The sequence below is a fragment of the Crocodylus siamensis genome, chromosome 13 (assembly GCF_052110815.1).
Source record: "Crocodylus siamensis isolate JL-2025a chromosome 13, ASM5211081v1, whole genome shotgun sequence".
Classification (NCBI taxonomy): Eukaryota; Metazoa; Chordata; order Crocodylia; family Crocodylidae; genus Crocodylus; species Crocodylus siamensis.
The window spans coordinates 2,016,220-2,041,496 of NC_143407.1; the positions used below are offsets into that span (position 1 = coordinate 2,016,220).

A 25,277-nucleotide genomic window follows, 5' to 3' on the forward strand; every position below is an offset into this window, starting at 1 on the left:
GGTGAGGCAGTCTCTCTGCAGGGGCTGTGCCATGCACACCCAAAGAAAAGGGCAGATGCAAAGTGGTGCTGGCCCCTACCCTGGGGGTCTTTAAGAGGAGGCTGCATGAACACCTTGCTGGGGTCGTTTGACCCGTCCTCTTTCCTGCCAGGGCAGGGAGTCAGACCCGATGATCTGCCCAGGTCCCTTCCGACCCTACTAACTATGAAACTATGAAACCCTCTGACATACCAGGGTGTTTGAAACCAAACTTTAACATCTTGCCCTACACGGGACTGCACATGGCATCTAACATCTCCCACCAGCCCTGGAAACCCTCCAGGTAGGGGGTTTTGCTTTGGAAACAGCATCTTTCCAAACGCTCAGGGAAAAGCACCCGGCTCTCAATGCCGAGACAGGCTGACATCAGACAAACAGGGCACCTCGATGCAGCTGAGCTTTCTTCAGATGGAGCAGGGACGTCTGTCTGGCTGCTGCCACAGAAAGCATTCGAGCAGCCAGCACTGGACGGATGCTCTGCCTTGGTTCGGAGGATGCCATCCCCATAAATGGAAGCAGCCATTAGTGGAAGTTTTTGCCGTCCCTCTGTACTTAAAAGGAGTTAAGTTCTTTTAGCGGCAGGCGTGGGGGCTGGAGCTGGCAGCCCGCTCGCTGCAGGGCTGAGGCTCACACTCGCTTGTTAGGAAGCTGCAGTTGGTTGCGGCCGCTCTCTGCTCACACAACAGGGCCCTTGTATGTGCAGAGCCTGAAAGGTCGGGGCCATATTTCTCAGGCTCTCCCAAGTTGTCGTGCTATTAATCCACGCTGCGGCAGCTTGTGAAGTCTCCCGGAGCGAGGAAGGAGGCCCGGCCACTGTTTACAACGTCCAACTGGTTTCTAGAGTGGAGGAGAGGACGCCAAATCTGCGCGCACCGTGTCCATTAGCGCATGAAGGGAGCCCTCTGCATTAAACAAACAGTCCCGACCTGTCAGCACATCTTAGCTCACTGTGTAACACTGAACAGAGACGCCTGTCCTGGGCCTCCAGGAGAATCCCTCTCCACATCCACGCCCAGGGTCTCAGGCAGCGAGTGGCTGCTAAACGCTCCCTGGGGAGATGGCTTTTTTTCCACCGAAGACAGGCTCAGCCGTGGAAGTCAGTGGAGCTACTCCACGCCATCAGAGGACCTGGGCTGGGATGTTACAGCAAAATACTCCTGGAACCAACTTCCAAGGGACGCGGTGCTGGCTCCTACCTTGGGGGTCTTTAAGGGGAGGCTCAATTACCAAGCTGGGGGCATATGAGCCTAGTAGTCACTCCTGCCCAGGCAGGGGGTCAGACTTGATGATGCACTTAGGTCCCTTTCCACCCGACTTCTATGAATCTATGATGTTGCAAGCCAGTCTCAGGGTGAGAGTTACCTTCCCACAGCCGACATGTCTTGTCTCCGTTCCTGCCGGCACGGTTGACAGTCTATAGTGCAAAACTATACGTGGGAGTGAAAAAGCCAAGCTACAGTCTATCAAATCCTTCCAGTGGAAGATCCTCCGTGTCCAGAGAAACTCCAGCTATCTCCCACCTCATCACGTTCCCAAATACTGCTGGGGTAACCACTTTTTGCTGTTGCTGTTTTTCCCCGTGGTATAAAGCAGAGTGGTCTCTGATAACATCTGCCAGCCTGTGCTTTAATAACGTGGGCAAGGAAACGTACAGTATCTCAAAGGAAAAATAAAACTCCGGATCCTCAGCTGGTGTCAACTGGTGTCGCTCTCGTGACTTCACTACTTGACTTTCCCCACAGAAAATCCCCCCGGAGGCTCTGCAAGCCAGTAAACCTCAAGAAGTCCGAGTCTGGTCGGGAGTCCAAATCTCATCCCCTCATCTCTTGCATCGTTTGCCCAGCCGTAGCACGTGACGGCTGCCGCACAGATCATCTTCCCATTGGACCGGGGGAGAAATCAATGAGAAGGCGTGCGAGTGTGTTCTTGGTATAACTCATTTGTTTTATGCTGGTCCGGATGTCCAATGAGCCCAGCGGGCACGCAGGCAGGTCCCTTTCGCCCCAGATCCCAGTGCCCACGATTAGGAAGCTCCTCTGATGCAAGAATTGTCTGTCGTTAGAATAAGGTCCCTTGCTGCTGGCCACAGCTCCTCTCAAAACAACGTGCCTCCCATAACTGACAACAGCACGGCATTTCTTCAAGGCAGGGTTGTCACAGCGCGGGGAGCAGGGCAGGTAAGGGAACCGCAAGGGATACCACTGTCTGCTGGCTCCTGCCAGTGCGGGGTTAATCCCAGGACATGCTGAATTAACATCCTGCCTGGCTCCGTTCTGCTGCTGGCCATAAATAACACAGCACATGATGAGACCTGAGACCCTGCAAGGCTCCCTTCCACCCCAGGGGACAGCTTTATTTAGGAGGCACCAAGACACGAGGAGGTTTATTAGGAGAAGCTGAGGGAGCTGGGCTTATTTAGTCTGGAGAAGAGGAGACCGAGGGAGGATTGAATGGCTGCCTTCAAGTCCCTGCAGGGGAGCTGCAAAGAGGATGGAGCTGGGCTGGTCTCAGTGGGGGCAGACGACAGTGGCAGCAAGGCAGGTTTAGGTTCGATATTAGGAAAAATTTTTCCACAAGGAGGGGAGTAAAGCACTGGAACAGGTTACCCAGAGCAGTAGTGGAGCCTCCATCCTCAGAGGTTTTGAAGACTTGGGCAGACAAAGCCTTGGCTGGGAGGCTATAGCTGGGGCCGGTCCTGCTTGGAGCAGGGGGTTGGACTAGATGTGACCTCCCGAGGGCCCTCCCAGCCCTCATTGTCTGTGCTTTTGTAATTCTGCTCTTACATCCTTTCCTGGCTGCTCATCCCAAATTATTTCCTATAGAGGTTGTGACTGTTTTCCGCTACAAGCAGCTTATTACAATGTGCTGCATGCATTAGGCATGTAACTCTATGTATGTGCCTGCAAGCATGCGTATGTGGAGGGTATGAGCATACGTGCACCCATGAATGCAGTGACTGGGAAGGCCTCTCTCTTTTGCATGCAGCCAAGTCCCCACTGATAATCTATGGAAAGATAAGGGAGTACTGGTTGAAAGTTTAACCCAATGTGCTTCTCTAGGCTTTGTTCCCCAAGCAGAATAGAAATGCTCAGCCGCGCTGCTAGGGGTTTCTTTCCCTTTAACCGCAAATGCTTCCAGATTGCACGCACAATGGTGAGCCTTGCTTGTACAAAGGGTCACCTTTAACAGGCAAGACCCCTGCCACCGTGCACGGTGTCACCCTGCAAGCAGGGGCCTGCGCATGCTGGAGTGGAGGAGGGCAGGAACTGGGTAAGAGGAGTAAGACTTGGCCCCACAGCTCCAGGGGTTAATACTGGGACATGGATCCATCTCTAAGGCACCGGGCCAGCCCAGCCATCAGACCACCAGCCGCCTGTTCCTTTAGCTCGTCCCCAAGGTGCACCCATCCGTCCAGCCCCTTCCGTGCCTTCCTCTCCCGGCCACCTCCATCCTCATCCTCTCGTCCCTTCCCTTGGGCTGCTTGCTCCCAGCCCTGGGAAAGCCCAGGATGGGGGATTTGGGCTGAATTTCTCTTTCAGACCCAACAGGAAATTCCTTCTTGAGCAGAAGTTCCTATGGGCTTAGTTGGGATTTATCAGGGTCACGTCCTTGGCAGAGGGATAATTTGCAGTCCTCGCCTGTCCGTTGCTGGTCCGGAAATGAAACAGGACAATGTCAGAGGGTTTTCTGGGGGAAGTTGCTGCCTTCTGGCTGAATGGACCAGCTTACCCTGGGTTCGGTACCCCATCGGGGCATGGCAGGGGATGTCTCCTTCCTCCGAGCCTCTCTCGGGAAGTACGGAAAGGTGCCAAGCCTGAACTAGCTTGTTCACCCCTTGTGTGCGAAGGGAAATAAGCCTGATGGGAGAACGCTCAGGGCACGTTGTCTCTGTCATGGAGGTACCAGACCAGTGGGCTTCAGGGGCAAGTCGAACAAAACGATTTCCGCCGCAAATTAAACAACGTTGATTTTAGCAGCCTTTAGGGAGGCGAGTGCCTGGGCCCTGGGGGTGGTCCAGCTGACCCTATCAGCCCAGCACTCCTCGCCCGCGGAGACAAACGCACCACGGGCACGCTGACAGGCTAAACGTCCATCCCGAGGAGCGCCGTGCAGCTCTGAGCTTCCCGCTGACGCTTTACCCCTGCGGATAGCATCCTCCACGCAGCAGAAACGAGACTGAAGGAGGAGACCGTATACCTCTGCCTTTCTGCAGAACCCCGGGTGTTGGTGGCAAGGACACTTCTCACTCATCTCTGTGCTTTGTTCCCTTCCCAAGGCAGGGGACAGGGACGTTCGTCTCCAGTCACCGAGTCGTGTTTTATGAGCCTGTTTATTTTTAAGGTAAACATTAGTTTAAACCCCCAGAAAACGCCTACACGCTTTCTGGCACAGCGTAACGAAAGCCTGCGAGTGGGTAACGGACACGGTGCAACGGTCAGAGAAAGTAGGATCCAGCAAAATGTTCCCCGGCTGCACGCTCGTGAAACGTTGGAAGCCCCTCGCATTGCCAGGGCTGCCTCGCCGTGACACGAGGCTGTACATTTGCTCTCCGCTGTCAGCAACGGCGAGGCTCACATCATTTAGCAGCACACAACCCCTGCTATACAGTGCCGCTCAGACGGCGTGCCCTGGCTCAGGTCCAGGCTGCCTCCCTCCTCTATTTTAGCTGGTTTCTCACCTTAGCTTCCTCTTTGCACCTGCTCTGCAACATCGCCGTGAGCTGTAAAGCGACCGCTTTCCTCCGACCCTGAGCTGGCTGCATTTTAGTGGTGGATCACACGCAAAGGTCACTTTGTTCAGACACTCGGAGGCCCGCACAACGTCTTTCCCGCCAGGCTAATCTACCAGGTATTCGCCGGTTTCGTTACGGGCTTCCGCCGCTTGATTTAGGAAGCTATTCTGCAGCCAAATGGATTCGTGCTGGGGGGAGCGATTCCCCGAGATGTGGGTATGGACGTAGCACCTGGAAGTTACACCAGTGGGCCCCAGCCACCGACCGGGCCCAGTGTCTGCAAAGCACATCGCCAGCATCGCCGCACAAGGAGGCTGCGCGCAGCAAAAAGCTCGGTCCGCCAGACCCAGCTGCAGATGTGCCTCCCTCCCAGGTGTTCGACGCCAGGCAGGGGGGAACAAGGCAGCCGAGACAGAGCGGGGAAAGGGCAGGGCGGGACAGGGCGAGAGGAGCAGGCTCCAGGGGAAAGTGCACCACGCAGGCACAGCCCCCGTGTCGCGCCGCGGCCGGCGGGGACGCCTGTAAGAATGCCGCTTTCTTTGGCAGGCCAGTCTTTACTATCCCTGCCTGCACAAAGGGGGCTTGTTGCCATTGTGGCGCGACACGACAAGATCGTTGTTCGGGGATCTGCCATGGGATTTTTTTTCACATCTGCGTGTCACTTACAGAGAAATATTTTCGTTCCTTTTTGTGCAAATCTCTTCTGCAAATCCCCTGCCCCTGCCAGGGAGAGAAACCGTGTCAGAGCTAAGGGCAGAGCTAGACTGCTCCCCGCCAACCTTTGCCTCGTCGGGACGGAGGAGGACGCGCCACGTGCCGAGTGGGGGGGACGTGGCTGGCGAAGCAGAGGAGGCTTTAGCGTGTCAGGCCCAGCCCGCGCCCTCTGGTAACGTCTAGTTCAAGCCTAACCCGCCCTCCGTGCTGTCGTACGGCGCGCCGGGGCGGCCTTCTCCCAGCCGGCGCGGTCTGAGCGCGGGGAGCCCTCCGGTCCCCCGCCCCTGGGGCTGAGGCGGCCCGGGCTGCGTCCCCGGAGCACCGGCGAGACAGGCCCGGCCTCGGCGAGGGTGCCGGGTGTCTCCCGCCGACAGCGACGCCAGGGCTAAGCGGGGCTGAGGCGGCCAAGGAGTGGTTTTGGCTGGAGCCTGTGTTTGCAATAGCAGAGATTGCTCAAGAGGAAGGGAGGAAGTGTGCATGCGGGCCCACTCCTGCTCACAGCCACACCAGCGCCACTCATCCGGCGCGTGCGCTGCAAGCACGGCTGCCGTCCGCGCCCCCCTCCCGCGTGCCAGCGGCGGAGGGGGAGGCGGTGGGGCGAGGGCCGCAGTCAGAGCTGAAACCCTCTTGCGGAGGACGATCAGAGGCGGGAGGGGATCTGGGCGCTGGCAGGCCCCTGACACCGCCGCGGGCCAAGTTCATCTCACCAGGCGCCCGGAGGGAGCCCGGGGAACTCCCAGCGGGGTGCCCGGTGCTTGTGCAAGCAGCGTGCGGGGGCCCCGCTCCTGCACGTCGCCCTGTCGCTCTCCCTCCAGCGCCGCCGTCCACGCTGGGCGTTTCGCTCTGGAGACACGCCGTCCGTGCTGCGCGCGCTGACGTGCTCGGGCTTCTCAACCGTGGCCAGCGAGCGCCCCTCCATCGCGTCTTGTGGCTCCGGAACCAGGAGGCTGCTGAGATTTCCCAGCTCTGTCTCTAGTAAAAGATGAGGGTAAGGGCCGTGACTTCCCGCTGGGCTGGGGGTAGCTGCGGTCAGGCCCAAGGCCCTGGAGTCAAGCTGAGCTGGTCAAAGCCTCCCCCACTGTCAAGAGGCTGTCAGCTCCCCCAGGGTCCTTGCCCGCTGGGTGGAGAGCCTGCCTGGGACTTTCCAGAGTTTCAGACTTCAGGGAAATGTTTGTATTAAGGATTTTAGAAACTTTTTATGTAGAAGGTTTTCTGTGCGTTTCAGTCCAAGAGCCAGGAATTCGCACCAGAAATTCCTGCAGCGCAAACGGAGGGAGCGCCGCACGGCCTGGCAGACGTGGGGTCACACGCTCCCACACGCAGCGGTCCAGCGACCAGAAGGGTTTTCAAGTGTGTGGTAGCAGGACTTCCCTATTGAAACGTAGATGTTCAGCACCAGTACTTTGGGTGTCAGGCGGCAGTAGGTTGTTATTCTCTGTGTGGCCAAACTCTGACTCGGAGGCACGATCACGTAGGGGTAAAAGAATGACTTTTAACTTAAATGAAAACTAGTAATGGAGAGAGCCCTTCTACAAAAGCCTGGCTGCTTAAATGTGTCCTGCCCACTGAGCATTTACACATGCATTAACATGTGTTAGCTGATGCTCATTAAATTTAGTACCTCTCTGGGCACATCTAACAAGTGCGCTAACATGCTTTAGTTCATGCACATTAAAACTAGTACCTCCATTGTGAGGTACTAGGGAAATGTGCATTAGCCTGTCTTAATGTGCATTAACTAAAGAGCACGGTTTTTAAGTGAAGCTTAATGTGCACTAGCCTATTTTAATGCGCATTACCTAAATAGCATGTTTTTTTCAGTGACACTTTAATGCACATTATGTGTAGACATGCTAGTAAGGAAATAAAATCCAAAGCAACCAAATGCTGCAAGGAACTAGATAACAAATGCTGTCTCTCTCCTTGGACGCACCGAGCAGGGGATTTCTAATCATTTTGCAAGACGTAAAATCCCAAGCTCACCACTTCCTGGCGCTTGGTTTTGGAGAAGTGGTGGGAAGCGGAGGTGGAGGCCAAGTGAAACAGGAAGAGCAGCCTGAGAGAGGAGAAGATGCTAACATCTGCATGAAGCAATTTCACTCCAAGCTGGAAGGGGGGCGGGGGAGGCCGGGGACGAGACGGGGCGAGCAGGAGGTGTCGGTGCTGCAGCAGGAGAGCTCACACGAGTCCAGCAAACAGGTCATATTCAGCGAGGGCAGGAAACAGCTGCTGTCCGGCCAAGGAAGCACGTGAAGAAAAGAGGTGCGTGCTGTGCTCTGTGTGCCACGAACGACGCAAGAACAGCAGGCACGTTGCAGTGACGTTTCCTGGCTGAACCTCGGGCACACGCGGCTCGGCTTGGCTCATGGGGTTGTGCCGGTCAGCCTAGACACAGCATGTCACTTGAGCTCTTTCATTTCTCTGGTGAACCGTGGGGCAGCTGGTGCACGGCCCTGGAGACTACTTCTCCTCCATCACCGTTTGCAGGACGGATGCATCGGCTCGACGTCCCTTCCCGCCACAAGGCCAAAAGGCGTGAAGAGCGGCCGGCTCCAGCTTCTGTTCTGGTGGGAGCAGGGGAAGCTCCCAGAGGTGCTGTCAGACTGCTGAGCCTGATCCTGCCAAGTACCGAGCACCTTCAAGTCAGTTGGCTCCGATCCCCATTCCCTTCGCACCAGTAACCCCGGTGCGTCTGAGCCTAAAAAACGGGTGGCAGTGAGGGTCAGCTCCCTCCACCCCTTCTGGCTGCGAGGGAATTGCCAAGCCGAGCGCAGCAAAATGTGGAGCGGGAACCTACGGCCAGCTCGGTCTCCCACCGAGGCCGTGACGTCGCCCGACTAAGCGTCTCATCCTCCTACTTCCAAAGGGGACGGGCCTGTGACCTGCCGAGGGCCAACTCTCTCTGCAGGAAAGCTCAGAGCAGCAGGCGGGGGCCTTTCCACTTGCCAGCTCCCTGGCACGTGTCCTTGTCTTCACAGAGAAACAGCTGAAGTGAATAGGGAACAAGTCATCCCTGCGGCCAGCCGTTCCCCAGCCTCCCTTGCCTGGTGCCAGCCAGGCGGTACCATCCAGCACCCTCACCTCACTCCTGGCCTCTGCGCTCCCTTTGGATGGGGCTCTGCGGCTGCCGCCCGCCTTCCCTACGTGCTGTCCTGGGGCCGGCGATGCTCAGGCAGGGCCTATCAATGCAACCTGCGGCCCCGCGCTGGCCGACAGGCTGCGGCCGCGGCTCCGAGGGGAGAACAACCCTCGGAAAGATGCTCTCCTCCAAGCTGTCCTTGGCACTGGTATCTATCAGCGAGGACATTTCCTGAACCCTTCAGCCTCTGGTTCCCGCTGCACTTCCACCTGAGCTGCCTAACTTGAGGTCCCCGTGTTTGCGATTCCTCGCTCGGTGGCTAAGCTCCGAGCCATGGGGCTGCCAGCCGAAGCCCTGCTCCGCCTCTGTCTCTTCATAAACCACTGGAACAGGCTACCCAGGGAGGAGGTGAAATCTCCATCCTTGGAAGTTTTAAAGACCCGGCTGGACAAAACTTTGGTTGGGATGATCTAGTTGACGATAGTCCTGTTCTGAGCTGGGGGTTGGACTAGATGTGCCCTCCTGAGGTCCCTTCCAGCCCTCATTTTCTATGATTTTATGACTCTACATCCACAGCAAGCTGGAAGCCCAGCTGCAGCCAAGCATCCTCACACACCAGGAATGGAAGAGCCTGTAAAACAACCTGTGAAGGTCCTACAGAGTCTGATAGGTGGGAGAGAAATGTCCAGCAAACCCCCTAGACTGACACAGGCCACAAGAATCTCAAGAAGAAGGACTGAGCAATGTGCTAGGCACTTTTTACACCCCCAAGAAGAAAAAGCCTATCGCCTAGTCCCACTGGCACCGCCCGGAAGGGTTGTCAGTCTCTTGCAGGACGTTTCCACGTGGGTAAGCGCTGCTGCAGTCAGCGATAGTCAGTGCGAATCCATCCGTGAAGGCTCCCAGGCCCCCCGCTCCCCCCCCAGTAGCTCAGATGTCGGATCCCCTCTGGTTGCATTTTGCCCCTTGCTGCTATTAACCTCCGCAGGCATTTGACGGCCTGCTGGCTACAGCCCCTCAGTCGTAGGCATTACACAGGGGTGTTGGCTCTCTGGCAGCTCACCAGGCTCGCTCTTGGAAGAGCAAAGGGAGAGCTCCTGCGAGGCTGGAGGAGGATAACCCAGAGTGCCTAAGCTACCCCTTGCATCAAGCTGCTGAAAGCAACAGGCAGCCCCCAGGAGGAAACTGGTGCACTAGGACTGGAGGCAAAGAGTTGGCTTTAGCACTGCCCAACACCCACTTCAGCATGGACAACTCTGTTTTTTCCCTAGTTGTCTCGCAGACCAAGGTGCTAGGTGCTGTACCAACCCAGTGCAAACAGGTGGCCTCTTCCCCAAACAGGTTACCCATGCCAGATGAGAGGAGAGGGCAAATGCAAGAGGGAAAACAGGGGAGCCCAAAGCCACGACGCTGGGCAGTGGGAGAATCCATAGGCACAGGCACCCAACTGCTACTGGGCTTTTTGTAGGCATCACCAGGAAGGGAAGTTGTAAAGGTGTCATCCCCCCCCCAGCACCCGACGGCGGAGCAGGTACCGACCAAACACCCACAAAAGACAGGTTAAGAGCTCGAAGCCTCATGTTCTCCTCCTCCAGCGCGTCCACCTACTCACTGGAGCCTTAGTTGATTCAAGTTGTTTTTGGGCTGGTATAATGTGGGAAAGTGCTGGCATCTTGTGGCCGTTTCTCAGAGTCCCCAGGGTTTCTTATTTCCCTTAACTTTCTTTTTTGTTTTTTTGTTGTTAACATCAAGACCCTTTTCTCTTCCGCTCCTTTGGATGGAGTGGGGAGAAAAACTTCCCGCTCTTTGGTTCCTGGTTGAGATGTTTCAGAAACACCTGTGGGACACGCCATGTTCACGAAGTGCCAAGAGGTGTGAAAATCTTAGCCCATGTTTGCAGCCACCGAGAGCCGCTGTAGGCCGGTCACTGATTAGAAGTTGGAGTCACATAAAATGCCAGTATTCAAGGCCAACACTTTCAAAAGGTCCCTCCATATTTTGCAGGCTGAACCTGTGATGCCTACAGCCGCAATACAGAGCTGGTGAGGGTGTTTCTTTTCTCTTACTGGATTTGCTCTAAAGGAACAAATTTCCCCAGAAAGCCAGGGGAAGAGCTAACGCAGGGATCCAGCTTAGCCCGATGCAGGGTGATGGGAGCAGATACTGGGAACAGGCCCTGGGAAGTCTCTCTCATACGCTGCTCCCTCTGGCTCATCTGCCCGTCTGTCTGGGACTGTCTGGAGCATGCTGGCCATTGGAGAACAAGCCATGAAATGTCTCCAGAGTTTAAGAGACATGTTTCTTTAAAAAACAAAATCAAATCAAACCATCTCCACAATTTTTCAGTGATTTGAATTATAAACAGAGATGCATCCAAAAAAAACCGTCAGTCCCAAATTCTGCATCCAGGCCACAGCAAGGAGGAGCTTTCTGACTCCGGGTCAGGCCTTTCATGGGCAAGATGATGCATGAGAGAACGGGAAACACATAGACACGGCAGATGTGAGCAAAGGACACCATGGTTTGAAGCATCCTGAAGGGAGCATCCTCCAATATTGAGGCTTCCAGAGTTCAGAAAATCATGACTCAGGTAACCTCATATTTAAAGGAAATAATAAATGTTCTTTTCTTTCTTGCAGCTTCAAATTCCTGAGCCTTCAGGACCCACCTGAAGCAGGTGCCAGGCTATTCTGGTGGCACAAAGATTACTTTACTTCCAAGGAGAGATGAGATGCTCATGTACGCATCTGGCTCCAGGAGTCAGGGCTCGGAGACCCACACCCAGCGCCCCCAGACTCACCTCGGCGAGGTGCCAGCGACTGCATTTCTTACAGCCACGGGCAAAGCTGCTGCTTTGTTGCGTCTTCCTGTCACCTGCCCCTTTCCTAGCTCCCTGCCAGACCTCCCTGCCAAAAAGCCAGACTTGGGATCCCCTTACTCATACCGGTCTCTATCCCACAAGCTGCTCCACTGATTTCATCGATGTGACTCGCGCTGAGACGACTCCGTGTTCAGCATCGCCATCTGGCCCGTGCTGCGCAAGTGCTGAAGGGGCCGGTCACGGCCGATCTTCCGTGCGGGGATGCTGCAGCTGGGCAGCAAATGGAGCACGAGGGTCCAAAGGCAGCACGTCTCTCAGTGCACCCTGAGGACTGAAAAGAGTCACATGCCTGGCTTGGACTCTCTAGTCACCAAGCATGAGGCTCTCTAGATGTATTGGGCAAACTTTCCAGAAGTGCCTGAGTGATTAAAAGTCTCTTGGATTCATTAGTAGTAAAGGCAGAAGGGATCGTCAGACCGCCTCTCTGCCAAAGGCCACCAAACCTCATCTAGGCTAAAGCCTGCCTTCTGGAAAAGCATCCAGACCGGACCCAGGATGCCAAGAAAAGGAGCATCCAACACTTAGCAGCTTGTTTCAGTGGCTTGCCACCTTTGCAGATAATGCCCTGGATGTGTGACTTTGCTGGATACCAGTGGGATTCAGGCTCCTAGACTTTTTTTCAGAACTCCTTCTAGGTTTAAAAAACTTGAAGCATCACCAATAACGTCACAGCAAATTAAACCCCAGTGAAACCCTCCACCTTTGGAGGAAGAAGGTTGCTCTGAGGCTGAATGTTGTGGTTTTCAGTCTTTCTACAACAGGCATGGCATGAAGACAGTCAGATCCCAACAACACTAACCACGTGCAGTGAAACCTCCCTGCAGACTCGCACGGCTGCTCCAGCAGATCGTAAGGACAGAGCTCCTTTACAGCCCATCTGGAGAGTAACACTGAGTATGCTACACGCGGCGCTGTAACGCCCGCCGTGCCCCCAGCTCCCAGTCTGTACGCAGTGCGCTCCCCTCCACTTCTCTGACTCGCGTGGAAAGGGATTCACCGGGTCCGCGTGGCACAGAGCTCTCCGTCTGTCCGCGTGAGCGCCCATACAGAGCCCTTGTTTCCGGCGCAGGTGGAAAGAGAAGAGGAGGGTGTTCCTGCGACTCGCTATTGCAATTTTCACACCTCTTCTTCCCGCACCTTGGCACGTACCAGTCGATAAGCATCGCTAACAGAAGTCACAAATCATCTTCTTTCTGGCTGAGTTCCCGTTCAGATCATCCTGGGGATGGTCTAAGAGGGACTAGTCTCTCTGAGATGGCCAGGAAAGTCTCTAGCTACTCGGTGAAGACTGAAAACCCGAGGGGCCCCGAGTGCTCCTTCAGAGTCGAGAAGAATTTCCCTTCCAAGCACTGTGTTTCACTATGAGGTGCTTTCCTGCACGCTGTACCACTTCCTGTGAAGTATACGGTGCGGATCTGTCTACCACCAGAGCAGAATGTTTCCCTTCAGCGTGAATGATTTGTCATTGATTAATAATTATCTTCCTTTGCCAGTGTGTTGCCCATTCCCCTGGCTTGCTCAACCGTCCCCGAAATTCCTCCCAGTCCTCTGTCATCTTCACTACCCTATAAATCCCATATCTACCACTTGCAATTTTCTCTCCCTTGCTGTTTGCCCTTTTCAGATGGCCAATATATATATTAAACAACCAACACGCAGCCTCACGCACATCCAGGCGGCCCCCATGTCATCATCAGGCTCCTTGCTTTCTCTCTTTGCAAGCTAGATTTCTCGCCTATGACAACACTTTGCATCTCCTCCCGTGACTGACAGGCTTCTTGGTAGGACCATGACAAAGGAGCCAGACCTGCTGTGAGTCTGTGGAAGTGCCGGAGAAAAAATGGAGGCCTAAATGCAAGGGGAAAACCGAAAGCGGTTTTTCTTAGGAGTGTCTGTATGTGAGGTGCAATTCAAGCAGATGAGGTGAGAGGCAAGTGTGAGGCTGTCACAGAGGACCCTGACCGCAGGAGCACTGAGAACTGCATAGAAAGGGTTGGAAGAAGTAGCACCCAGAGCATGCTGCCTCTGCACTCGAGGCAAAAGCGAATGAATGGCAGGAAGTTGGGCCATTGCAAAAGGAAACAAGCAAGATTTATTTTTGCGCCTTATAAACCAACAGTCTTTAAACCTAGCAGCACAAGGAGTTCCTCCACAGCCTCAGAGACTAATCTGACGCTGGACAACCAGTCTTAGTCACAATTTTAATTAGTTGCGAGGTCCTAAAACACTACGGTCTGCAGGGCTGAACACAGCAGGCTTCCTGCCCACTTTTTTTTGCTAAATTTAGAAGTAGCTGCAAGCAAAGCCAATAACGTAGCCTAGTCTTTTTGCAGAGGTGCTCTGTGCAGTTTGCAAGACCTGGTGGGCTCCTGCTCATTGGGTCCCGTCACAAAGGTACCACAGCTTTCCAGCATGCTCAGCTGAATTTTTTGGGGTTGCAGGAACCCGCCAACTATGTATGGGCAACAAAACCCCGCACCATCCCTCACCCAACCAAAGGAAGCCAACCTAAATTCTGTGTCAGGGCCCTGGATTCACCAGCAGCGCAAGGGTGATCTTAAGATGTTTGGACCAAAACACATGGGCCTGCTGCTTGAACTTGAAGTCACATCTCCCAGCCAACCTCTGACCAGCCCACACTAGCAGGGAAGGGAACATGGCCACGCGTGTAATCTTCATGGTCTTTATGATCATAGGCATTTAGGTCTCGGGCGTTTCAGAAGATGAAGAGCAGTAAGCGCGGCTTTCAGTAACGAAGGTGTTACTTTCAGACTGTGAGAAAGGCAAGTTAGCTGCAGTGATCACCGATGAGACGTAACGTGGTTAGCAGCTTAGCTCTAAAGTCCATGAAGAACAGCCCTGTTGAGAGGAATGAGGGGGTGGCCCCTCTCCCTGCAATTTGGGTGCACCAGGTTCATTGTCGCAAGGTTTGGGTGCACCAGGTTCATTGTCATTCTTCACTACCAGAAGTGCTGGACTGTTTTGTCTGCTGAGTGAAAGCAGAGAGTCACGTCACACCTTTCCGTGCAAGGTGGTGGATTTACAAACACATCCAAGGGCACAGGATGCAGCGCTGGGCAAAGACACTTCAGCAGTGTTATTTGCCCTACTTTTTAGCAGGGCGAATGCGCCTGCCTGAAGTGTCGTGCTAATGCAGCCATACTGCTTGCCCTGCACAAACCACCTTGTCCAGCTCCAACTTAGGTATATCTAAATGCCCAGCACCTGCTCCCTATTACATCCTGCAGCCAGTGAATGTGTGGGGCCCTGTCTATGTAGGAAATCAGAGCTTGTTAAATGATAGAGGTCTAATTCAATGCCTATTTTTACCATATCTGAAGCTGGGTGGGGTATGTTGGTTCAGCGGGTAAGGGTAGTGGAAGGCATTTGAGACTATGCTCAAATCAAGGGTTGCAGAAGCTCCTATTTTAATACTAGAAAAAAACCTGAAAAATATATGGTTGGAGTAACCATCAGGATAGGCAGAAGTGTTTACACTAGACAGACGGTGGTATCACACACAGTAATTTGGTATGATGTTACACTTGGTATTGTCCTTGGGCAGGGATAGAGACGAAGACTTCCACATCTCATTAGCAATACCTAGAGCTCAATACAGTAACCAAGAAATGCACAAGGACTGACTGACTTTGATGATGGCAGAAAATGACGCCTTAGACCAGCTGCTTCAGTCCCAGGGTTGAGATGGTTTTATTCACAGCAGGAGGAGATCCACCAGGACAGGCATTGCGGCAGGTCGTGGGGGCCAGCGCTCAGTCAGATCTGGCTCAGAGACATCTGCTCTGATGTGTATTCCACACTAGGAACGAGAGCATCGGCATTCACGCGCAGAATATAGGTCTTTAAAACAAAGATGTAGGTTTCCTTGAACTTCTTTATCCTGCAAGCGTACACGATGGGGTTCATGGCTGAGTTGGCGTGGGACAGCAGGATGCCCAGGTACAGCAGAGGCAGTGGGATTTTACAGTCATGACAGAAATAGGAAATGCAGTTGAGGATGCACAGGGGCAGCCAGGACACGGCGAACAGGAAGAGGACGAGGGCCAGAGACTTAGCGGTTTTGAACTCCTTCCCGTAAAACACTCCTGTCATTTTTGGGATGGCCACATTTAGGCTTAGCTTCATGCGGATGATGTAGAAGATCCCAACATACAGGACACACATGATGATCAAAGGAATGAGGATCCAGGCGAAGAAGCTGAAATACACCACGTAGTCCATCCTCATCACGGCGGGGTAGTGGCACATCACGCTGCTGGAGCTCCCGGGGCTTTTTTGATTCCATCCAAACATGGGGACACATCCCACCAGCAGAGACACCAGCCAGCACCAGCCCAGCGCCAGCCAAATTCTCCTCCGCGTGGTGACTGTCTTGTACCTGTGCGGGACAGAACACACTCATCATTTTAGATGAGATTCCTTCCAGAGAACAACATGGTACTGAGGAATTTGTGCCTTTTAAATGATGCAGATGTCCTGCTTAACTTAACCTGCTTCTTGTGCAAGTACTGGACAAGCAGCAAGTCATTCACAATTCATCTTTTGCAATGGTTTTTTTTATCACTACAGAGGGACCTCTAAAGAGCGGGGGGTTTGTTTCACCTCAAAACCCACAGGACTATACTGAAAACATAGGATGATGTTAGTTTTAACAGAAATCAATCTCCTAAGCCATGAGAAAATGTCATAATACACAGTCACCTCAGTTCCCATATTGACTCAGTACTGTAGCAAGCAGCAGCATTTAAAATAACCAGCTTCTAAATAAACACACAAGCAAAAATGACTGAAATCGGGATTGCACACAGTCAGCAAACTGGCTTTAACATTAAGTGATCCCAGAAAATACAAGGACCCTAAAAGGGCTCTATAAATATGTGGTAGTATAAGAGTGACGATGTAGCTGTGATGGTCCACAAGAGGCAAGGACTTAGTCCCAGCTACATAGCTGGTTCAATAAAAGATCACTCCGTAAATATATGCATACACGTCTCCACTCTGTAGCTGCTCTATCCCTGCTCTGCACTGGGCAGGATCTAAATAATAATAATAATAATAATAATAATGATGTTTCCCTTCTCCTGAGCAGCTCTGTAGATTGAATCTGCAGAGAGAGGAGCGTATCTGGCTAACGCAGGGAGAGGGACAAAGAGGTGCAGGGAGAGGTGGGGAATCCGGGCGGCTTATGCTCGGGTCTGAGCTGGGGAGAGATGCCTGGGGAAGCCGGAGCCCTCCCACGGTATGTCCGGCTCCAAAGTAAAGCCGCGAGTTGCGCGTGATTCGGACGCACCTGGTGGGCAGCTTCACCCGCAGGAACCGGTCGATGGCAATGGCCAGGAGCGAGAGGATGGAGGCATGGGAGAAGACCATCAGCAGGCAGCACAGGAACAGACAGACATAGAAGTTCAAGACGATCCCCAGGCTGATCACGATGGCCAGCGGCATGACCAGGAGCCCCATGGCTATATCAGCCAGTGCCAGGGAGACGATGAAGTAGAAGGTGTTGTTCTGGAAAGCCGGGTTCAGCCTCACCACGCAGATGACCAGGGCGTTGCCCACCGCTGCAGACACCCCAATCACGGCCTCACAAGCAATATAGAATTTGTCCAGGCTGCTCATGGCTGGGCTGTTCTCTGCCATCGTGACCAGAAGAGACTCTCCTCTGACTGCACAAGGCTAGGCATCAAAAAGGAGGCCCAAGAGAATAAGCATGTATGGGATTATTCCCCTCTGCAGCAGAACCACCCGCTCGCATTTGCAGTACGCCCCACCTCCAGCACTTTCTACTCTGCCTACAGCATAGCTCAAGCAGAGGGTTCACAGTTTTGACAGTATCAAATGCCACCTGTGGATGAAAGGTGCACACTCCTCCCCGTGCATTTCCCGTCTGTAGCACTGACACGTCTGGGCTTGCAGCTCCTTCATGTTCTTCACCTGTTTCCAGATCCAGTGTCTTAGAGCTTGAAAGTGTTTTAAAAAAAAGTCATACAATTCAATGACAGCAGCAAAGCTGACAGCAGCGGGTGCTTTTTTGTGGATTCTGGCTGTGGGTTTCTATTTTAAAACTGAAACATGGTTTTGAGCTTCTGCACAGAAACGTGCTCCATTTTCAGGTAGATGAACGTTGCTTGTCCCCTTCCCTTTCAGAAGAGAAGGTGGGGAGCCCAGGAAAAGGGGGGCGATTGATTGGTTTTTAATTTGCAAGCTTCCCGCATAGACCTGAAACTCTGTGGGTATGCAAACAAGGTTCTTTCGATAAATCCAATATCTTTTATTAGACCAACTCAAATACAGTAGTTGGAAAGATTCTTCTTAGCACTGTGTGGGTGTGCAAGGCATGTTCACAACCCCAGGCTATGTCCACGCTGCATGCTTCTCAGCAAGGCAAAGAGGCAACCACCTCTTGCTGAAGTCAGTGACAAGACTCCCAGTGGGACTCGGATTAGGTTGTTAGTGATGGTAAAGCCCATGAAACCCCTCAAGCGCTGCTTGCCTGTTATTTTTTGTTCTTCTCCTGCCCCATTGCAGCCTGATATAGGAAAAATGGAGCTTTACAGTAGCCCTCAGGGAGCCAAGACTAGGATGAGGGTCCCACGCTGCTATGCACTGAATAGACAACACTGCAAAAAAAGGTGCCCACCCAAGGACCTCAGCAGCTTTGTGCCCTGGTGCTGGGTCCCCGATTCACAGAGCAGGTAGCCGTGAAGATATGGATGGGTCCTGGGTTAGTGAAATGTGTTAGGATGAATTTGCCATTTTCTTTTGGACCCAAGAGGACCCCAGAGTCCACGCAGGACCAAACTGTTGGTCTCAGGGAGTGTTTCTGTGCCCTGACAAAGGCAGGGGCCAAGACACAGCCCCTCGCCGGCCGTCGTTGCTTCAGGCAGCACTGACCGCAGCACGAGGCTCTGAGGACTAGCGGCAGTAAAAGGAAGGAAACGCTGCTTATTACAGGATGTGGGCAGGGGACCAAAGACAGAGAACCCGTGTTTCACTCAGCTCTGTTTCTGCAGCCCAGAGGGGTAACTCAGTTTAGTGCTGCACCAAGGGGTGGGGGTGAATGGACCAAATAACTCAAGGGTGTGATGTTGTACACCCCTTCACCGGTGATGACTGTGTGTCACGTGCATTTGGTCTGCAGTAGTCTGCCAAATATATAACAACACGTGCGGTGGGGGACTGTGGTTGTTCACACATTCATTGTTCACAAACACACACCTTGAAACGTTATCAGGAGCAAAAAGCCAGCCTGGTGCTTTCACCAACGCGTTCCTCATCTTCATCCCCAGGCGATTCAAAGTCAGTGAGGTTGCAGCCAGGGTGAATTTGGCCAACTATCCATTTACAGAGCAATGCTTAAATTGGGGATTGATTTCACTTCCACCTGTCCAGGGCTGCTCCTAAGCAGCGTCTGCTCCAAGAGAATAAGCATGTCATTTAAGGAACTGATTATTTAGCCTTCGCCAGTTAAAGGTGCTGCTCCTTCTTGTGTCACCAGCATTTATCACTCATGTTAAGAAGGCCATTTGCTTCTTCTGGCACAACTAGCATTTACCTGTTGGTGTGAAAGCTGAGGAAATCCAAAAAGTAAGCATCTTACAAATGCTTTTTCATAATTAGCCCAGGTGCTTACTGCTTAATTTAATCGCTTCCACTTAGATTGCTCCCCCGGGCTCTCTCTCTCTGATACACCCCTTGCTTTCTTCTGTCCCTTTCTTTTTTCTGTCCATGACGAATGCCGGGTTATTCTTCAGGACTTGGATTGCAGGAAGGTTTTGTTCAGCAAGACAGTGCGGAGGCAGGTATGGTATGGCTTTCATTTTTGGAAAGGCCTTGTCTTTATACTAGGAAAAGACCATCCCACTCATACTAGCTATCCAAAGTGCGCAGCTGTCTTAGGGGGGAGGGGAAAGTCTCCCTAAAATACAGGGGCCACGTCCCACTGAGATCCTTATTTGAAGAGTAGCACCAGCAGTTGCAACTTTATCCGAATTCAAGTAGGAGGCAGAAATTTAAAGGGGAGGTCAGTCCTGGCGGCTTTCTACTTCCTCTTAGATGTCTCATTTCCCATGAATAGTGCACACCGCTTATCTAGATTGATTATGTTACAAACAATTTTCTGAAGAAGAAACATTTGTCAGCAAGACTGTAAAGAGGGAGCTGCAAGAGCATGCATTGGCTGGCTCATAGGGGCTGAATCTGGGGGCTGCCCCTTTTTGGTACAAGCTTCCTGGCTGCTTCGAAGCGACTCTCCGACCTGCTGAGATGGCCCAAAGGAAGTGAGAGGGAGCTCTGCCATCGAGGAGCGGACTCTCTGGGGAGGTCAGTGATCCGTGGATGTCCAGGGTATATTTCCATTTTGCATTTCTAAGCATGGGGAAGAGGTGGAAGGTCATTCTAAGACACGCTGGAGGAAGCATTTATTCTAACAAGTGCGACTGAGACACCTAAGTCTAGACAACATGGTGGGAGAGGTCGTCTCAAGATAATTCTGGCTCTTTTCCTTCCCCTCCCTTCTCTACCCGGAGCCTGCCGGAGATATTTCCTGTGATTAACGATGACAAACAGCAGCATGTCCCTGAGCACCCAGGATGCGATATACATCGCGGTGGAGTCCATCATTGCAGTGTTTGCGACGGTAGGCAATGCCCTGGTCATCGGCGTAGTGAAGCTCAACTCGTCGTTCCAGAACACCACCTTCTACTTCATCGTCTCCTTGGCACTAGCCGACATAGCCGTGGGGCTTCTGGTCATGCCACTGGCCATCGTGGTGAGCCAGGGACTCGTCATACCCTTCTATGCCTGCCTGTTTGTGTGCTGCCTGCTGATTTTCTTTACAAATGCCTCCATCCTGTCTCTCCTGGCCATTGCCATTGACCGGTACCTGCGGGTAAAGCTGCCCACCAGGTAAGTCGGGGCCAGTTTCAGTCATTGGGTTTTCAAGATACTACTTGTATTGCGTTTCCTATTTGTCATACTGCTCGTGTTGTAAAAACCCATTGGGAACAGCTCTTTGGAGCACAAAGCAGCTGCTTCTTTTTGGGTGTGGGCTCCTAGACTACTGCTAGACAGACAGACAGACTGTTACATATTTAGGGTCCGGGCACCAGCAAACTAGAGAAAAAGTCGTGTTCTTTGGGTATTTTGTTCGCTGTGCAGCCCGATTTGCATTTAGTCTTTCTTCCTTGTAAGGGGAGTGGTTTTAAAGGCAGATGGTACCCTGGCTGTGGGAACACAGATGCTCTTGAGACTGAAAATGTGATCACTGAGAGATGATCTACTGATAAGTGACAGCACCGGTAGAAACTGGCCCCTTGTTCCTCAAATGCTGCAAAATGACCGACAACTTGTTCTTTCTCTTCTAAGAAGGACTGTTGGCCAAAAGAGAGCTCAGTTCACCCAAAATCTGCAGCGTTTGAACCTGTGAAATATGAATGCTGCCTTGCTATCTCTAAGCAACCACATCTAATACGGTCTCTCTTTTCTCCCCCTGGCAGGTATAAGAGCATCACCACACAGAGGAGAATTTGGGTGGCTCTGGGATTGTGTTGGCTGGTGTCTCTGCTAACAGCCTTTGTCCCCATGTTTGGATGGAATAAGAAGGAGACAGTGATAAGAACAGGCAACTCCAGCTGCCTCCAGTGTAAATTCACCGCTGTGATGAGGATGGACTACATGGTGTATTTTGGCTTCTTCATCTGTATCCTCATCCCTCTGATCATCATGTGTGTCTTGTACGCTGAAGTCTTCTACATCATCTACATGAAGTTAAGCCAAAGTACGGCCAGCATAAAAATGGCAGGTGGGTTTTACAGGAAGGAGTTCAAGACAGCTAAGTCTCTGGCCCTCGTCCTCTTCCTGTTTGCAGTGTCCTGGCTTCCTCTGTGCATCTTCAACTGCATTTCCCATTTCTGTCATGACTGTGAAATCCCACAGCCTCTGCTGTACCTGGGCATCCTGCTGTCTCACGCCAACTCAGCCATGAACCCCATCGTGTACGCTTGCAAGATAAAGAAGTTCAAAGAAACTTATATTCTTATTTTTAAAACCTACGTCCTGTGCATGGATTCAGAACCAGTTATTTCAAACATTGAGACTCCGTCAGATCCGGTGTCATAAGTTAAGGAAGTGTACTGCACTGTCAGGGTATGTTCAAGTTCACAATTAGATAGAAAGGTAGACAAATAGACACATAACCCCGCTTTGTAATTTAGCTCAAGGGGAAATATGTGATCCACTTCTAATAATTCACTGTCCTCAGGTGGACCTTTTACTACCCATTTGTTTTTCCCTTCAGTGAAGTTATATGTCTTTGGGGTGTAGGCTGTAGCTGTGCTGGTCTAAAAGGTTCTTTGGGTAAGTCTAATAAAAGATATTGGCTTAACTCAAATAGTTAAAATAAGATATTGGTTGTCTACTACATGTCTCTAGCACTTTCCCAGAGAGCAGGTGTCCCAGCTCTTCTGCTTTGCCAGCGTCTCTGTATTGATGACCTGCGAGCAACTGATGTGATGTGAACCATCGCAAAAACATCCTGATATAACAGAGCACCGTGGTGACCATCTCAGTGGAAAGACCAAGACTGAATAGGCAATGTAAGCTATTATATCTACAGAGTCAACTGGCCCTCTTTCATTAGCCTGAAATTCATGGGTGTCTTTCCATGTTTGAAAAATGCCTGCAGAGCACCTGAAGGGTTCGGGTGACTGGAATAAGGCAACAGCCGCTGTGGCAGAGGTGCTAAAGGACTAGAGAATTGTTCCATGCGCAACACACCTCCGACAAATTCCTGAGAAGCCTACCACAAAGGTGCAACAACAGACTAAGACTTAAACTGCCTTTTAGCAGATCAGCTGATAGGACAGGAGCTACTTTAAGTATCATGGTAAACCTCTGTTGCAAACTGTAAAGATTTTTTTTTTAAATCATTGCAGGTTTATTCTGTCTTGTGACTGACAAGCACATAGCACTGTTGGATGTGTTCACCACTCTGGCATATGGGAGACAGGGTTGGGTTTTGTGCCCCAGGCTCCTCGTGGGTGTGCATGCCTCAGGTGTTTACCCATCTCTTCAGACCACAGCCTCCATGGGGCCATGCACGATGGGCCCTGGTGTTGGGGGGAGGCTTCCAGGTAATACCGTAGCATGGGTAACACGGGAGCCATTTACAGAGCAGAACAATTTCATCATATCACCTTGCTTTTAGTATTTCAAATAGCCTCTATTAAAACACCCCAAGGCAAATACATGCAAAGCAAAGAGTGGGTTATAGGGCAGGCAGTGACAAACATGGTGTACTCTCCCAATCCTCTCATACCACACCTGTCGTAGGCTTCATAGTTTCATAGTAGCTAGAGTCGGAAGGGACCTAGGTAGATCATCTAGTCCGACCCCCTGCCTTGGCAGGAAAGAGCACCGGGGTCAGATGACCCCGGCAAGGTGCTCATCTAACTTCCTTTTAAAAATCCCCAGGCTAGGAGCCTGCACCACTTCCCCTGGAAGCTGGTTTCAGGCCCTAGCCGCCCTGACTGTGCTTCGGCTTTGTGCTAGAAAAGCCACATTGTTTTATCCCAGGGCAGGGGGTCAGACTAGAAGATCTGCAAGGCCCCTTCCGACCCTACATCTACGCATGTACAAGCTAACACGCATCAACCCTCCCCAGACAAAAGCACACTGAAGGCAACACAATTAATTTTAAGCTCAATAAAAAGAAATACCTCACAGTAAACTAAACCACCTTGCCTTGATTGCGGTCGCACCTCAACGACAGTAGCTATTCTGAGGTCTGAAGCCACCAGCAGCTCTGTTAGCATTATGAGAACACCCTGCAAGCGTTTTGGAGGACCCTGGGTTGGGACTCCTGCTATTTTAAAAGATGAGATGCTTGGGTAAGTCACAAGAGGCTGAGATGTGATTAATATCTTTAAGATAAAGGGTGGATAAACTGTTAGAGGTGGGGTTAAGTCCCAGGGAAACTGGTAGACCTCACCACTGGCCTTCAGCTGCAGCTCACTGGGGGGGGCGGGGGGGGGCGCGGCGAGTTGAGGGAACAATTATATGGCTTTCCATTTAGTGAGAGCTGAACCACAAGAGGCTGCAGCCCAAAGCAGAGATGCACATGGCAAAGCTAAACAGAAAAGTTTATTAAAGAGTCCATCCTTAATAGACTGGACAACGCCAACATCCTGAGGGACAGCCAGCACGGGTTTGTTGCGGGTAGGTCTTGCTTGACCAATCTCATTTCCTTCTATGACCAGGTGACCTATCACCTGGACGAGGGAGAAGAGATTGATGTCATACATCTTGACTTCAAAAAAAGTCTTTGATCTGGTATCCTACGACCACCTCTTGGCCAAACTGGCCAGTTGTGGTCTTGGCTCCACCACGATCCGCTGCCTGGGAAATTGGCTCCGTGGTCGGACCCAGAGGGTTGTGATTGATGGCAGTCACTCATCGTGGTGCCCTGTGACCAGTGGGGTCCCCCAAGGCTCTGTCCTTGGACCCACACTGTTCAGCATCTTCATTAATGATGTGGACATTGGAGTCAGGAGCGGACTGGCCAAGTTTGCCTATGACACCAAACTTTGGGGCAAAGCATCCACGCCAGAAGACAGGCAGGTGATCCAGGCTGACCTGGACAGGCTCAGCAGATGGGCAGACGAGAACCTCATGGTGTTTAACACTGAAAAATGCAAGGTTCTCCACCTTGGGAGGAAAAACCTGCAGCACCCTTATAGGCTCGGCAGTGCTACGTTGGATAGCACTACAGGAGAAAGAGACTTGGGGGTCATCATTGACCACAAGATGAACATGAGCCTGCAATGCGATGCTGCGGCTAGTAAAGCGACCAAAATGCTGGCGTGCATCCATAGATGCTTTTCGAGCAAATCCCGGGACGTCATTCTCCCCTTGTACTCGGCCTTGGTGAGGCCGCAGCTGGAGTACTGCGTCCCGTTTTGGGCTCCACAATTCAAAAAGGATGTGGAGAAGCTTGAGAGAGTCCAGAGGAGAGCCACGCGCATGATCAGAGGTCAGGAAAACAGATCTTACGACGACAGGCTGAGAGCCACGGGACTCTTTAGCCTGGAAAAGCGCAGGCTCAGGGGTGATCTGATGGCCACCTATAAGTTTCTCAGGGGTGACCACCAGGATCTGGGGGAACGTCTGTTCACCAGAGCGCCCCAAGGGATGACGAGGTCGAACGGTCACAAACTCCTGCAAGACCGTTTCAGGCTGGACGTAAGGAAGAATTTCTTTCCTGTCCGAGCCCCCGAGGCCTGGAACAGTCTGCCAGCGGAGGTGGTTCAAGCGCCTACATTGAACACCTTCAAGAGTAAATTGGATGCTCATCTTGCTGGGATCCTATGACCCCAGCTGACTTCTTGCCCTTGGGCGGGGGCTGGACTCGATCTTCCAAGGTCCCTTCCAGCCCTAATGTCTATGAAATCTATAAATCTATGAAACAGGGCTCAGGAGGTTTCATGGGGATGGAGATGGCAAATGTGGGGGCTGAGGGGACTGGCCGGTGGAGCAAGTGGAGGAAGAGAAACCACCAAAGACCTGGGTATGTGGCCTTGAGGGACTTCAGGGAGATATGCTGACTGGAAGAGAAGCTGAATGGAAAAGTGTCTGCAAAGACCCTGCCTTTTGCCTGACTTCTGGCAAGTGGTGCGTGTTGCTCCTGATCTGCAAGAGCACACCCAGCCTTCCCACCCAGAGCAAAAGGACTTCCTCAGGAGGCCTTTCATCTGAGCAAGCTTAAACCCCACCCGCACATGAGGTCAGAGAAGCTTTTTTAGTCTGCACACTGA

General features: G+C 52.3%; 2 protein-coding genes across 2 annotated transcripts; one reads left to right on the forward strand and one right to left on the reverse strand.

Moving 5' to 3' along the window:
- Positions 1-13,341: 13,341 nt before the first annotated feature.
- On the reverse strand, positions 13,342-17,313 carry ADORA3 (adenosine A3 receptor). The gene is made up of 2 exons (XM_090026094.1): positions 16,757-17,313; positions 13,342-15,844 (listed from the first exon to the last, which is right to left on the reverse strand). Exons 1-2 carry the CDS (start codon positions 17,104-17,106, stop codon positions 15,223-15,225), a joined length of 972 nt encoding a protein of 323 aa, XP_089882220.1. The 5' UTR covers positions 17,107-17,313; the 3' UTR covers positions 13,342-15,222.
- Positions 17,314-18,127: 814 nt separating this feature from the next.
- LOC149853648 (adenosine receptor A3-like) lies at positions 18,128-24,023 on the forward strand. Its single transcript, XM_090026096.1, has 2 exons — positions 18,128-20,373; positions 20,964-24,023. Exons 1-2 carry the CDS (start codon positions 20,024-20,026, stop codon positions 21,583-21,585), a joined length of 972 nt encoding a protein of 323 aa, XP_089882222.1. The 5' UTR covers positions 18,128-20,023; the 3' UTR covers positions 21,586-24,023.
- Positions 24,024-25,277: the final 1,254 nt, after the last annotated feature.

Excerpts from the sequence above, each read along its gene's own strand:
- ADORA3 (XM_090026094.1), bottom strand. The coding sequence starts at position 17,106 with ATGGCAGAGAACAGCCCAGCCATGAGCAGCCTGGACAAATTCTATATT. Across the intron at positions 15,845-16,756 it reads CGGGTGAAGCTGCCCACCAG|GTACAAGACAGTCACCACGC; the intron begins GTGCGTCCGAAT and ends TGTCCCGCACAG.
- LOC149853648 (XM_090026096.1), top strand. The coding sequence starts at position 20,024 with ATGACAAACAGCAGCATGTCCCTGAGCACCCAGGATGCGATATACATC. Across the intron at positions 20,374-20,963 it reads CGGGTAAAGCTGCCCACCAG|GTATAAGAGCATCACCACAC; the intron begins GTAAGTCGGGGC and ends TCCCCCTGGCAG.